This window comes from Tupaia chinensis, unplaced genomic scaffold, assembly GCF_000334495.1.
Source record: "Tupaia chinensis unplaced genomic scaffold, TupChi_1.0 Scaffold000065_1, whole genome shotgun sequence".
Classification (NCBI taxonomy): Eukaryota; Metazoa; Chordata; class Mammalia; order Scandentia; family Tupaiidae; genus Tupaia; species Tupaia belangeri.
In genome coordinates, this window is record NW_006159523.1 from 3,536,950 (window position 1) to 3,551,847 (window position 14,898).

Consider the following 14,898-nt stretch of genomic DNA (forward strand, 5'->3'; position numbering starts at 1 on the left):
CAGATACAAGAACAGAAAGTTGTCTGTTGAAGATGATGCATATGGTACTACCTTTGACTTGATTGAAATGCACTACATATATGCTTTGAAAAACCATATCATACACTGTGAAGATGTACAATGATTAAATGTAAATGAAAATAAAAATTAAAATTTAAAAATGGATGAGATATTTTTAAAAGACATTTAACCAAAGAACATATACGGATGGCAAATGAGCACATGAAAAATAAAACTAACTAGACAAAATTAGTCACTGAGGACATGCAAATTTAAGCCAAAATGGGATTCCACTACACACTTAAAATAACCAAGTAAGATCAGCAAGTATTGCCAAGGCTATAGAACAATGACAACTCGTGCATGCTCTCTTGGGAATGTTAAGTGATAAAACAACTTCAGAAAACAATTAGTCAGTTTCTTAAAAAGTTAAACACATACCTTTTATATTACCCAACCTTTCCACTTCTATGTATGTACTCAAAAGAAATGATAGCATATGTTTTTACAATATATGTTCATGAATGTTTACAGACATTTTATTGCAATAGCCAAAATCTTAGTAACAATCTAAATGTCCATCAAAAGTTTAACAAACAAGAGCTGGTCCTGTAGCCTAGTGGTTAAGAAGTCTGATTCCACATGGTCACCTGCAGAGGCATGAAAAAACATGCTGCATATGTGTGTGTGAACCTGCCCAAAACCAGGACAGAAGAGAAATAAAGGAGACGGGGTTGCAGTGAGACCACTTCCTACTGGGGACTACTTTCTCCCCCTCTCTCTACTTCTCTGGCAAGTGCATGTGCCTCTGGCAATTAAAAAAAGTTTAATGAACAAAATTTGATATATTCATAATTTAAATGTTACTATTGGTATGAACTATCAATACATACAACAGGAATGAATCTTAAAATAAGTGTGCTTTCTTTTTTTCTTTTTGGAGAGGTTTTGCTACAGGGTGCGTGCACTCGCCAGAAAGACAGAGACAGAGAGACAAAAAGTGAGAAATCACTGCCCTCCAAGGGGGATGGCCATACCGCAATCCCTTCTCTTCCATGATTGGGACCATGGGCACGCACACACACATGCCTGGTGTGAGTTTAAGCCACTGGGACCGGGACTCAAACCACGGTCAACTACATGGGAGTTCAGTGACATAGCCATTGTGCTAACTGCTGGTCCCCAAATAAGTGTGCTAATAGATGCTATCCCAAAAAGAATAAATGCTATGTGATTCCAAAAATGGAAATTCATCTACAGAGACCAAAAGAAGGTCAGTGAATGCTTAAGGACAGGTGGTTGGGATAGGACAGGGAGAGGGAGGTTGGAGGGATTACAAAGACACAGAGGAGGACCAGCAGGCAGCATAATGGTTATGTTGCTGGACTCCCATGTAGTCAACCACAGTCAGAGTCCTGGACTTAGCAGCTTAAAATTCATGCTGGCTCGTGTGTCTGTAGGCCCAAAATACCGAGAGGAGAATGGAGGAGACGGGATTGTGGTGTGGCCATCCCCCTGGGGGGTAATTTCTTGCTTTCTGTCTGGTGAGCACACATGTCCTATAACAAAAATCTTTCTAGTAAAGGAAAAAAACAAGAGGAAATGATATGGCAGATGTGCTCTCTCTCTTGAACATGGTTTGTTTCACAGGGGCATGCTATACCGGAACTTACTGCATTACACATTTGATGCATGTGAACTTTATACTGTGTCAATTACACTTCAATAAAGATGTAATTTTTCAAATTAGAGGTCCAAGTAAGATCAAAACCACAGCTGTGCACTTTCCAGTTCTGTGAATTAATTTTTGGTCAAATCTGCCTTGCAAAACATGACCCCTGGCATGAATATAACCTAACAGACAACACATTCTAACTTGATGAATTTTAAGTAAGAGCTCTAATATGAAAGGTTCATGTAATCATGAACTGTGAATAAAAAATAGAAGTAACACTGTTCAGTCAAATTCATAAAAAAAATAATAAATAAGGTAAGCAGGAGCCCGTGGTGGCATAAATGGCCATGTAAGTGGGAGTTTAAATTTGTGCAACTTCCTGGAGACCAACGTGGAGGATATCTCAAAATGCACCTAACATTTTATCTTGATATTACCATATTTGGGAATATTTTTTAAAAATTAAAGGTATGAGTAAATATTTAGGACATTCGAAACAATATAATATATAGTCTAAATCATTTTAGTTATCTAATCTGTCTAGAAGTGCAATCAAATACATAAATGCAGCCATACACTGGAAAACTATGTGCAAAAAAATGATTACCTGAAAAGATTCTGAGGAATGTGGATATAAGTAAGGAAGGGTAGAAAGAAGTGGCAGAAGTATATGGCTAATCCATGCTAAACGCTTACGAATTTATATTTATGTACATAGAATACAGAAAAGTGCACATCGCTGATAGCCGTGATTGCTGGGATGGTTGGTAACTTAAATTTTCTCTGTACGCTTCTCTAGTTTCCAAATTGCTGCTATAATACAAGTTCTTCTAGTCAAAAAAAGTAACGCCCTTTCTTAAGTGGAAAGGGAGTAGAGCCTAGTCTGTGTGAATATAATTAACTAGAGGAGTCCTGTTTCCATTTGGTATGAAGATTCCTTTGCAGTTTTGTGTTTCAAAGGGGAAGAAAAGGACAAGGCACATTCAGAGCTGTCGTTCCCAGCTGAAGTCCTGAAGCTCAATCCTGAGACCCTGCACTTGAGTCTGAAGCTAAAAAAAAGAAAAGGCAAAGGAGATTTTCCATGAGGGGCTGTGTGTGCTGTGTGACCTGCAAGGCTGTATGTGTCATATGATGGAGGCAGAGACACTATCTTGGCTTTGTGAGGCACTGAGTGGCTGTTTTCTCTGTAGGTTCATGCCTGGCTTTGCATGCCGTGGGGTCTGGGCACATGTTCCCTGGTGAGTCAGGCAGAGGTCGGAATCATTGCAGGGGAGCAGAGCATATCAAGGGCTGGCTCATGAATCCCTGAGATGCTCCTAAAGACGCCCGCAAACAATGGTCACATCGAGGGTAGAGTCAATGAGTGGCACCCAAACACTCCAAAAGAGGCGTAGCTTTCTCAACCCCAAACTTCACTCATCTGAAGCCTCAGTTATTTTCAGGGTCTCTAGAACCTTGAGCAAAGACATTTACAGATAACCCAGGTACATGCGTTTTATTTTGGCCTTCAAGTCTCCACATCAACTGGGTCACATGGAACTATAATTAAAACAAGGCAGAAGGGAAAGGAAGACATATACAGCAACCTTGCCTCGTTATGGAGAGGAGAACCTGCCACAGAACACGACGCAGTTGGTTTCGTGGTGCACGATGAAGAAAAGGAAAGGACGGTCTGCACAGAACCTGGGCTCCATGTGGCAGCACCGGCTATTCCTGACCACTGCAGTGGTCTCCGCCGCCTCTGTGCCTTCCTCGTTGACCTCCACAAAGCACTTGTGGGTGACCTTGGACACCGGCACATTCTTCTTTGTTGACATTCCAGAAAAGTCAGCCTTAGCTTCCTCAAAAGCGTCAGTCATTCCTAACCTTCGAAGAAACGACTCCAGGTCATAACTTGTCTCTAACTTTATTCTGGGGAAAAAAACTTGAACTTTGCTCTTGGTCATCTTTTCTGGATTTGTCCAAGCTCTGAAATTCTCATATGTGAGTGCTTCTTCCACCTGGAATAACACAGAGTCAGATCATAAAATCTAAAAGACAATATCTTTGTTTCCATCCACCTACATTTCACCCTTCGCCTCATGACCTGCAACTAGATGGCAAGATCTGGTTCAAAGCAATCTACAGACAGTTTCTTTTTATAAATAAGCCAAGATTTTCTCCATAATTCTCATCTTTTGCCTGTTTTATACATACAAGAGTGAAAGAGCTAGAAAGTACCCAAGACATGCAGAAAATTTTAATTATACAAATCTGGAGCTGGGGCCAGCAGGTAGTGTAGTGGTTATGGTGCTAGACTCCCACATGGCCAGCTACAGTTCGAGTCCCAGATCTGATGACTTGAAAGACAAGTGGAAGCATGTGCATGCATGTCCAAACTCCCGTGAGAAGAATGGAGAAGGGATTGCCTCATGGCCATGACCCCTGAGGAGGATTTCTCACTTTCTGTCTGTCCAGTGAGCGAATATGCCCTACAGGAAAAAAAAAAAAAAATGAGATGAGCCAGTGGTGTGGCTAAGGCACCTGGATCCCACATGGCCAATAGCACAGTTCAAATGGCAGCTTGAAAATCTTGTGGCATGTGTGCCCAAGAGGAGAGTGGATGAAAGGGAGTATGGCATGGTCACCTCCCCAGGAAGTGCTTTCTCACTTTCCCTCTCTCTGTCTCTCTCTGGCAAAGCACAAATACCCTATAGCGAACTTAAAAAAAAAAAAAAATCCGTATCAAACAGTTTAGAAAATGATAACCAACTGATTGTATCAAAATCAGGGAGCTACTCAGGGTTCAGTAAGGGGGTAAATCTTTCAGGGTGAAGGAGGAGAAATCTGGTATGTGAACATGAAAAGAAGGGAGAGCAGATATGGGGCACTTAACAGGTCTGCTGCTTGCGGGTCCTTGTTTGCCCTTTGCCTGTCCTTGAGTTACCTGAAAATCCTCTAAGGACCATCACCCATTCTGCTTATCCATAAGAAAGGAAGACAGGAAAGGGGGAGCAGCTCCCACATGCATCTCCTTTTCCACTCACCAAGTCCAGGTGGAGTGTTTTCCGATGAGAGTTGTTTAATACTGTACTTCTAGACTCTCCTAAATTTTATCTTCAATGTCCATGACAGATATTATCCTTGCCTTAATGCCACTAGCTCTCTGATTCCACAGATAAACCGAGGAAATTACAGAGCTTCAATCTCAACACTCTGTGCATTGGTGTGGTTGACTGGCTTACATTATTAAACTCTTGGTAGCTTAAAGTCAACCATAGTGGAAGTACTAACTTCATGGGAATCAACAGACTATAAATGAGGGCTGCTCCCACCTCCCAGAGAGCTCGTATGCTAGCACACTATTGGTCCTAACCCTTCTACCTTTCAATTTTACTATCTCCCTTCCAGAACTCTGTTCCTTTTCTTTTTCTTTTTTTTCTTTTTCTTTTTTTTTTGAGAGGTTTTCGCTATAGGGCGCGTGCGCTTGCCAGACAGACAGAGAGAGACATAGAGACAGAAAGCGAGAAATCTCCCCCCAAGGGGTATGGTCACGCCGCAATCCCTTCTCCTCCATTCTCCTCTCGGGATCTTGGGCACGCACACACACGCGCCCGGCGTGAGATTTTTTAAGCCACCGGGTCCAGGATGCGAACCGCGGTCGACTACGTGGGAGTCCAGCGACATAGCCATTACGCTAACTGCTAGTTCCCTACTCTGTTCCTTTTCTGTCGTGGGAAGATTTCTCTCTCCTCCCATCTAAGGCAAATCCCCACTGTACTTTTTTTCAAAAATTTTTTAGAGTTTAATTCATGAGAGAGAGAGAGAGAGAAGCACCCTCAAGGAGTTCTTATGCCACAGTCCGTCCTTGAGCCTTCCCAGTCAGCCAGCCAAGTTCATGGACACACAATTGTGGGGCTGGCGTATATTGGTTGATCCAGGAACTACACCTCAATCCTCCATATGGCTTCCAACATTGCATGACAGCATGTCACTTCCATGCCACGGCAGCTCAGTCTACCCAATGTACTTTATACCCTTGCTATTCTAAGTGTAAGCTATGGGCCAGCAGAGTCTGCATTCCATGGAATCTTGTTAGAACTGCAAAAATCTCAGGCCACACTCCACTGAATCAAAATCTTCATTTCAACCAGATACCCAGGAGATTCACACACATATTCATGTTTTAGAAACACTGCCCAGAACAATCTCTACTTTCGTCCAATGATAATTGGACCCTCAACTAATTCCTCTCTTCAGAATAAAGAATAATTATTTTACATTTTTGGAGCTCTCTCTTTTTAGCTTCATATAAATTTGTCCATTCCTACATATACTCTCAGCAAAAATGCACTCACATGTTCACAGAAGCTACGTGTTTGTGATCACCCGCCACTTACTTGTAATAACCCAAACTTGGAAACTCCTCAAATGCCATCTGGGAGATGCACTTAAAGAAATGAGCTCAGCTGGAATCTACAGACACCCAGAGTCACCACTCGGGGCTTACCACGGCGAGATCAGTGTCCTCATCAGGGAGTAGAACGAGCATCCTCAGCTCCTCCTGCTCATAGGGCAGCTCCAGGACCTGAGTGTGCACTTCGTCGATGTACCCCATGTTAAATTTGGCTTTCTTAAACATCATCTGCACCGTCTTTTTCTCCTAATAAAAACATGAAATTAATATTAGATAACAGGAAGATGAGCACAGTTCACTAAAAATAAGATCATCGAACTTGCAGATCCCTAAGCACGTATAGATACATACTGTTTTTGTGGATTTACGCTGACAACTGTGAACTCTTCTCTAGCACATCTCAGTATTGAATAGAACATGTTACTGTTCCAGAAGATCGAGGATTACCAGGTGAGAAAGAATAGCTAGGAAAATGTAGTACATAAAACTCCATGTTACTTTTGGAAGGAGTGTGTTTGTACATTTGAGAAGATCAATGAAGAAGCACTTCCAGGGACTTTATTATTCAAAGTGATTTTTACATTAGGAGGCGTATTAAGTAATGTTCAGTTCCTTGGGCTGAAGGATCTGGACAGAAAACACATATGGGCCAAAGGAAGCTATTCTTATACTCTGAGGAGTTGCCCAGTTATATACCTGGTTTTCTGGCTTTGATTTCTTGGGAAGGAAACCTTGAAAAAATGTGTAACATCAATCGTTTTTAAAACTTCCATGAAATATATTTTCAAATTTCAGATCTGTGTGGAATATGCTATTATCAGATTGATGGAGGCCAAACTCCAAGTTAGGAACTATTAACCCCAGATATTATCATATGCAAAAGGAAATGTAGGAAAATGATATTTAAGTTAGCCTTAACATCTGCTAACACTTTTTCTCTCCTGTTCAAAATCATATGGCCTTGAAATCTAAGGCAATATATAGTTACCCCTGACATTGCAAAAAGGTGTTAATATAAATAGCAACAGCAAATATCAACATGATTCTAAGACTTAGAAGAAATTTTCTTCCAATACAAATCATATGACCAAAGATGGAAAATGGATTTGAGCAAGGATGGAGAAACAAAACTATCTGTACAAAAATTAACTTAGTTTTTCTCCTCCTCCCTCCAATTAAAGATATACAAAGGCCATTAAATTAATGAAGAAATAGATTAAAGATCAAGATAGTGTGAAATAAATTATTTGTTTTTTCATTTATAGTCTTTTTCAGTTTACTACTTTAAGAAAGTAGTAGCATATTTGGAAAACAATTTCCCTACCTGCTTGGTTTTAAAAGGCATTCCCCTTGTGTACTTTCTATCAAATTGTTCATTCCATTTTCCTTTGAAGTAGATAGCATTCACAAGGACCAGCTTAGTCAGGGAATGGACTGTTCCAGCACCCAGAACCTCTGTAATCTTACCTGTAAAGAATATGAGAGCTAATTGTGGTTTGGAAGGAAATAAAAACTCTTTTACAAAATCCCCTTGACCTAGAAAATTAAGGCTTAGTTGAGAGCCAGGACTTGGTGAGGCCTGTTTTTTGTCTGTTTGTTTTTTGTTTTATTTATTTATTTATTTATTTATTTTTAATTTACAAGAGTATGCATGCACGTGGCAGTGAGGGAGGAAGTTGAGAGAGAGAGAGAGAACCCAACCTGGGACATGTTCAAGCCACAATCTCTTTGCCTCCATATATCCCTCCTTTTGTGACTTTGGATACTCATGAACATGTGCTTGGAAACAGCAGTGTTTTCAAATCTCAGGTGCAGGACTGAAATGATTAACATCAAAAAATTTTGTAAATAGGTGCCTCCATTTAAATATTCCTTACATGGCTTTTCCTAGGCTCCCTGTTGTCCCCTGGATGTGCACACACCTCTGCAGAGGAGAAGAGTTGATGCCAGTGCCTCACGGGAGCCAGAACTCCAGTGGAGTCACATGCATGTCTGCAGGGGGCAAATCACTGAGGAAAGGGAGGATGTGGTCTGTGACAGTTTCATACCCTGACAGTGTGGGTAAAGGCCATGCGTGGCCCAGCCACCTTAACTAGTAGGCCACAGGCTGGCCCAAAGTCCTGTCTTTCTAACCACCTGATGAATTGGAGTGATGGCTGCAGTGTTCTCAAACACAGTCTAACCTTTCTCCTTAAGCAACAATCTTTTTTTTTGTTTGTTTAAAGTTTATTTATTTATTCCATGGGTGAGAGACAGAGACAGAGAAACAGCATCCCTAGTAGATTTCCAACGCCTCCATCCACTCCCAGCCTCAGCTAGCTCAGATCATGGACACACACGTGCCTGGCTTACTCAGGGAAGTCTCCAGATGAGAACTGGCAGTCTTCCCATGTGGTTTTGCCTCGCAGAGTATCACATTTCATAGCTGCACCAGCTTCCTGGCCCCATTAAGCAATAATTTTAAAACAGCTAGGACAACTATGATCTTGCCCTCAGTTTATTGATGTTGAAATTCAGGATCAGAGGATTTACCTAACTTTTTGCCAAGCTCATATAGGTGACAAGTTGTAGAAAATGAGGAAAAAGCTCTGAGACTCTCAACCTTGGCACTATAAAATCTCGACCATTCTAGACTGGATAATTCTTTGTCCTGGGGACTTTCCTGCACATTGTGGGATGTTTATCCAGCAGTACTTCCCTCAGGGTGACAACAGAAAAAATCTTCGGCCATTGTCAAGTGTCACCTAGAGGACAAAAGCATCCCTGTTTGGAACACTGCTCTGTGCCAATCTTCAGATCTCATGTAGATAAGGAAGGCTTCCAACAGATGGAGAAACACAGACATGTAAATGGGAGAGACCATCTGAAAGGACTGGATGGGGCACAGGAATTAGGGAAGTGGAAGCAAGGGGCCCAATGAAAGTGGGAGTCAGGTGATCCCCACAGTCCTCTCCAGCTCCATTATTTTGGGGAAAGCATGTTAGCATTCAGCCTAAGGGAGAGAAGGTATAAGCAGCCATGGAGAAGTGATGGGAATAGGAAGTGTGAGGTGTGAGAAATCTCTGGGCTCTTCAGGTAACACTACTGCTGGATCAACCGGAGGATGAGAGCTGACTGAACAGAGGGTGCCAGAAAATACGAAAGGCTCAGTGGTAATTGCCTTCCATATAATCATGGGCACAGCTTCTGCCTGATACACAGTGGGTCTGTCAAAAAAATCGGATGGGTGAATGTTAGGTTAGTACTTGAAGAAAGAAGTGCCATAATTCTCTCACTTGGAGAACTATCTAAACTATTTGTTAAATATTTTGAAAAGATATTCAGGGTGCTTTAAAACACCCTCCTTTTATCTATATTTAAGTCATGACCTGGAAGAAATGTTTCTCATAGAACAAAATACAATCTGGATGGGAGATGGTGAAATGGTTACATCGCTGGACTCCCAAGTAGTCGACTGTGGTTCGAGTCCCAGACCAAAACACATTGGACATGTGTTCGTATATACCCCAAATCCAGAGAAAGAACAGAGGAGAAGAGATTGTAGCATGGCCATCACCACTAGGGGAAGATGATTTCTCACTTTGTATCTCTGTTTCTCCAGAGAGCACACACACCCTATAGCAAAAACCTCCCTTAAAAATATATAGTCTGGACAAGAAACACTGCACGATCCACCTTCGTTGCATCTCTGGACTCTGGAGTAAGCTCAGAAAAGGTCACATTTTCAACGCGAAGTTAGCCATAACCAACCTAGAAGGAAGAGAGAGGGCTACAGATCAATCTAGTGACCTGCTGACATTACCATAGGGAGAAAATAAAGCACAAAGCCGCGTCATATCTAAGCTGCCACCTGAGTGTCATTGTGCCTTAGACCATGATAAGAGTGCCTCAGAGCATGATAAGGGGTCCCAGACAGAAGATAAACAGAATCCCAAAGAGGAAGCATGTTTCAGAGATTTTCTGGCCCAGTCCAAATGGGAGAGTCTGAGATCCTAAGATTAGGTTTATGTTTTTTGTTTTTGTTTGTTTGTTTGTTTTTAATCCCTACTTTGTAAACTGATAAGTCCAAGAGAAATAACAGAATTGTATTGCTGGACTGAAAACCTAACCAACACATGCAGACAGGCCTCTGGTAAGCAGGCCACAGTGGAGACACCATGGAGGTCCAGACCTAACCCACTAGACTCATTCCATCCTAATGCCAAGCCCATTGAAATTTAGCCTCTTACCTTCAGTCTTTTCAGACACCCAGGCATTTATGTGTTTTCTGCATTCTTCACAATCTTCAGTAAAGGACAGCTCCTCCAGCTCAGCCTGATAGAACTTCTGACAAGAGTCCTTGTAAGTCTACAAATACAAGGCACTGAGTTCTGTCTCACTCGGCCAAGGTTCCCAGACACATGAAAACAATATTTTTCCTCTTAACATGTTTCTACCATAAATGCTTGCACTAGTCACGCTGCACTTTAAGACACATCCATGCAATTAACAATGATGTATGGGCCACCTCCTCTGGGCCGCTGTGCTGAGTGCTTGACACCAGGGCGAAGATATGACATTTGCTTGGAGGTGGCCCATGATCTGGTAAGAGAGACAGCAAAGACACCAAGATACTTAAAAGATGCCATGGGGACACCACCCGTGCACAGAACAGCCCGGCTCACTGTCCAGTCCTGAGCATTGACTTTGATTCTCTGTTTCCCTCTTGGCATTCGAATTCTCTTGTGTTAATTTTCGTACCATCATCACTAATCACCATGTCTGGCACATGTTAATTGAATGATAAATGTTATTGAGAGGCTCCAGGCAGATCTTCATTGTCAAGAACTCATGTAGATCCACACACAGGAAGCAGCATTTTAGATCTGGGTCATCAAGGTCAGTCGAGAGAATATGGAGCATGGAAGGTCTCCGGGAATGGAGTGTGATAGGCCTGGATCATGTGTGCACATGTCTTGCTGTGTGACGGCATATGTGCACATGTATAGGCATGTTTGTGTGTTTCAGAGAGGGGATTCAGGAAAACACAATGGCAGGAAATGACCCTTTTAAAGTAAATGAGGGTCAAACAGGAAAAGCCTGTACCCTATACACCAACGCCCAGTTAACTCACCCTGTGAGAACCTGCTTTCAGATGCACTATGCCTGGCAGCTGGCTCCTATCCTCCGCCTAGTCCCTGGTCTCAAACAGGAAAAGCCTGTACCCTATACACCAACGCCCAGTTAACTCACCCTGTGAGAACCTGCTTTCAGATGCACTATGCCTGACAGCTGGCTCCTATCCTCCGCCCAGTCCCTGGTCTCAAATATTTCTGCTTCTTTTGAAGAAAAAGGGATATATAAGGAAGGGGAATACAAGCAATGAAAAAAACGTGGAGTTTGTTTCCCTGTGTCTTCAATGTTACAACATTCAAAGATCAGGCTCATGTTCAAAAAATGGGCGCTGGCTCAACAAGAGATTCCTGGGATTCTGAGTCATCTCTGAAGTTAGGGATCTCAGAGAGACAACTTGCAGGGGGGCAGAGCCCAACAGCAGCCAGAACAGGGAGGTATCTGAGTCTTAGATGAGAACCCTTGGAATTCCCAGCCAAGGTTGCTCTGATCATTTCATTAACCTCAAGACAGCACAGTGGGCCAGCAGGTGGCATAGTGTTTAAGGCACTGGAAACTCCGACATGGCCGGCCAGGTTCTGTCCCGGACCTAGTGGCTTGCTTTCTCACTCTCTCTCTCTCTCATTGTGTCTCTCTCTGATCAAATTAAAATAAATGAATGAATAAATAAAATAAGTAATTATTTTAAAAAAGAAAAAGATAGCATGGTACACTAATACTCTGATTTAATCACTACACAGTGTGCTCTCGTACTGAAAATCCACATTGGACCCCAAGCAGATGTGTAACTGTTAAATATTAATAAAAATAAGAAAAAAGACATCTCCTGGCACATCATGTGGCATAGTTTTGGGAACTTGATTTACTGCATGATGACGGGTTTTGACTAGAGTAAGAAACTTAGGAATTACATGCTAAAACAAATAGAAATGACTCAGATTTAAGCCTCAAATTTATGAACATATTTTCATTTTAGAAAGGCTATTCTGTCAGTCCTGTGGACTTGTGAGACAAGGGAAGGATGGGGCGGAATTTGGAAAGACCAGCGAGGAGCACTTAATGCTACTGTGAAAGATACAAATAGGGATTGAACCCAAGACATGGCAACAGTGACTCAGCAGAGGGCACATTTAAGAGACCTTGAGGTGGTCCAGCAAGAACCTAGCAACCAGAGGTGGGGGTGGAAGGATCTCCATCCAATGCGTTGGACTCTGGTGACTCAGAGACAGGCCATCAAGGGGCACAAGCACATCTGGGTGCAGGAGGATGGACATACTGACCTTGACATCGGGGTGGGGGTGTATCAGAAACTATTTTAGAAGAACATAATTCAAAAGCAATCATAAATTTCCAAAATTACAACTGCAGCAATTTAAGTTAAGCACCTTAAAAAAATGTATTTAACTTTATTTTATTTTGACCAGAAAGGGATAGAGCAGGGACAAATGAGAGAGAGAGAGAGAGGAAGAGAGAGAGAGAAAGCGAGAAGGCATGCCACCAGGTCCGGGACTCAAATTGTGGTTGGCCATGTGGGAGTCTAGTGCCCTTAACAACCACGCAACCCAATTTAAGCACATTTTAGGTCAATAGAGTTGTCCTTGATTCTCTACTGTTCTGTAGTTTCTAATTTCCCAATCCTTTTTCATAAACATCCTGGAAGTAATACTTACTGAAAGGAAATCACATGTTTTTTCTCCAAAGAGTCTATTGGCAGTCCTGAGCAAGTACTGAGTGTCAGTTTTGTTCACTTCAGTGAGAAGAGCCTGGAATGCTGGGTGAACATCTGCAACTTGGGTCAAATAAAGTGCCTGGTATAGAAAACAATGTCAGTTTTAAGATTCTTAACATCCACTATACGCCACCCACCTGCAAACATCCCAGGATGTTTGGCTGCACTTCTGGCATCTGCCCACAAGATGGCAGTAGCTCCTCTCAGTTACGAGAACGAAAACCATCCAGATGTGACCGAATGTCCAGGGCAGCCACCTGTCCCATCTTCACCACCACTGCAGTTGAGAACTGCTGGTCTAGCCACTTTATCCATGCCAGGGAGGCGGTGTATGATAACTCAGGAGGAAGGCAGAAAGGAAAAAATATACGTTGCTGTGATGAATTGAATATGACCCAGAAATGCAAGAAAAAGCAAAAATAAAAAAGTTTCATCTGCAATTTTAAGGAAGTAATCCAGGCCAAATTATGACTGAAATGTTAAGTGAGAGTGAGACTTACAGATTGTCTCCCCAGTCCCAAGCCTCACTCCTTCCATGGTTTTAGAACCAACCACATGGGACTTCAGTGGAGGTCGTTGGGTTTATCTGGGGAGATAGCTGTCCCTGATATTAGTGGGAAAATAATGTCCATTGGTAATTTGGGGGGACACGTTCACCAGATAGGCAAATCAACTACCCTGGAAGATGATCCACTGCCTCGTTTGCAGCCCTTCGGATCAATCACATTATACATTTCCTCTGAATAACGCTAGGAGGTTTAAGCCCACATTTCTTCCTCGACTTAGGATAATTATACAGTAAAAATGACACACTTGACAAAACACTGACACAGCTGCATTTCTATATAAAATGGAATGCTAACAAAAGTTTAAAATAAAACAAGGTCGAACCTGTGTGCCTGTTTGTGGGTAGAATTCTACTCTATCTACTAAATGTCCTGCTGATCTTACCTACAGAGATAACCATGATTTCATCTCTCCCGCCAGCATTAGAGGAGAGGACCTGTCCTGTACATGTCACCTCTCTACGCGTGTCTGCCTTTCTCCATCACCTCGATGCCTTCCTTCCTTCCGCTGGACAGACCAGCGCTACACAGCACTGGGACCATGTTGTCACGCTTCCTCTGGGACAGGTCATACCTGGGACATCTGGGCTGCAGTGTCTCTTCTTGCCCCCATATAAACCATGGCGAGAGCAGAGGAGATGCTAATGGGGGAGAGGAAGACATTTCCTGAATTGTCTCCACACAGCACTTTTAATAAGCTGATGGCAAAGGTGCCATTTGCTTCACAGAGGTGGTCCATCACGGGAGGTCTGGATGGAAAGCACAACACAGAGGTGCATTAGCCAGGGCTCCCTGCAACCACACAGTCCTAGTGCCCCCCATGGACACCGGGCGTGGCAGGCAGGATAGCTCACCCCCGGGGGTAACCTCTCCTAGCATCCATAACCTGCAACTACGTTAGTTTACCTGGCAATACAGATTTGACAAGTGTGATTGGGCTGGGGATTGAGACGGAGGATTATCCTGTATTCTCTGAGTAGGTTTGATGGGGTCACGACAGTCCTTAACAGAGGGATTGGGAGGGTCAGCATCAGGTCAGACTGATGTAGGTACAGTGGCCTAGGAAATGGCCACCTTGACAAGCCGGGAAAGGAAAGGAAACAGAGTCCTCTGTCTTTCTCCGAGACAGAGATTTCTGCTATAGGGCATGTGCACTTGCCGGAGAGACAGAGACAGAGAGACAGAAGGCAAGAAATCACTCCCTAGGGGGAATGGCCATGCTGCAATCCCTTCTTCTCCATTCCCCTCTTGGGATTTCGGACACACACCCAACACATTCGGTGTGAGTTTTAAGCCACTGGGTCTGGGACTTGTACCATAACTAATTACATGGGAGTCCAGCGACGTAACCATTACGCCATCTGCTGATCCCAGAAAAAAGGTTCCTGAAACCTCCAGAAAAAGAAAATATACACACACA

The 14,898-nt window shown here is 42.8% G+C and overlaps 1 protein-coding gene across 6 annotated transcripts in view; it reads right to left on the bottom strand.

The window, feature by feature from the left end:
- Positions 1–3,155: 3,155 nt before the first annotated feature.
- Positions 3,156–14,898, bottom strand: part of SERPINB8 (serpin family B member 8) — a 16,089-nt gene continuing 4,346 nt past the window's right edge. For 3 of the 6 annotated variants that reach the window (XM_006141817.3, XM_006141818.3, XM_027766165.1), the window contains exons 2-7: positions 14,053–14,227; positions 12,854–12,991; positions 10,301–10,418; positions 7,396–7,538; positions 6,165–6,317; positions 3,156–3,675 (exon numbers count right to left, since the gene is read on the bottom strand). In XM_006141817.3, the coding sequence (XP_006141879.1) occupies positions 3,271–3,675; positions 6,165–6,317; positions 7,396–7,538; positions 10,301–10,418; positions 12,854–12,991; positions 14,053–14,217 (1,122 nt within the window). In that variant the 5' untranslated portion in view covers positions 14,218–14,227 and the 3' untranslated portion in view covers positions 3,156–3,270. Of the gene's footprint in view, positions 3,676–6,164; positions 6,318–7,395; positions 7,539–10,300; positions 10,419–12,853; positions 12,992–13,049; positions 14,228–14,898 lie in introns of those variants that run through there. The other 3 variants (XM_006141821.3, XM_027766168.1, XM_027766167.1) reach the window with 3 other exon arrangements.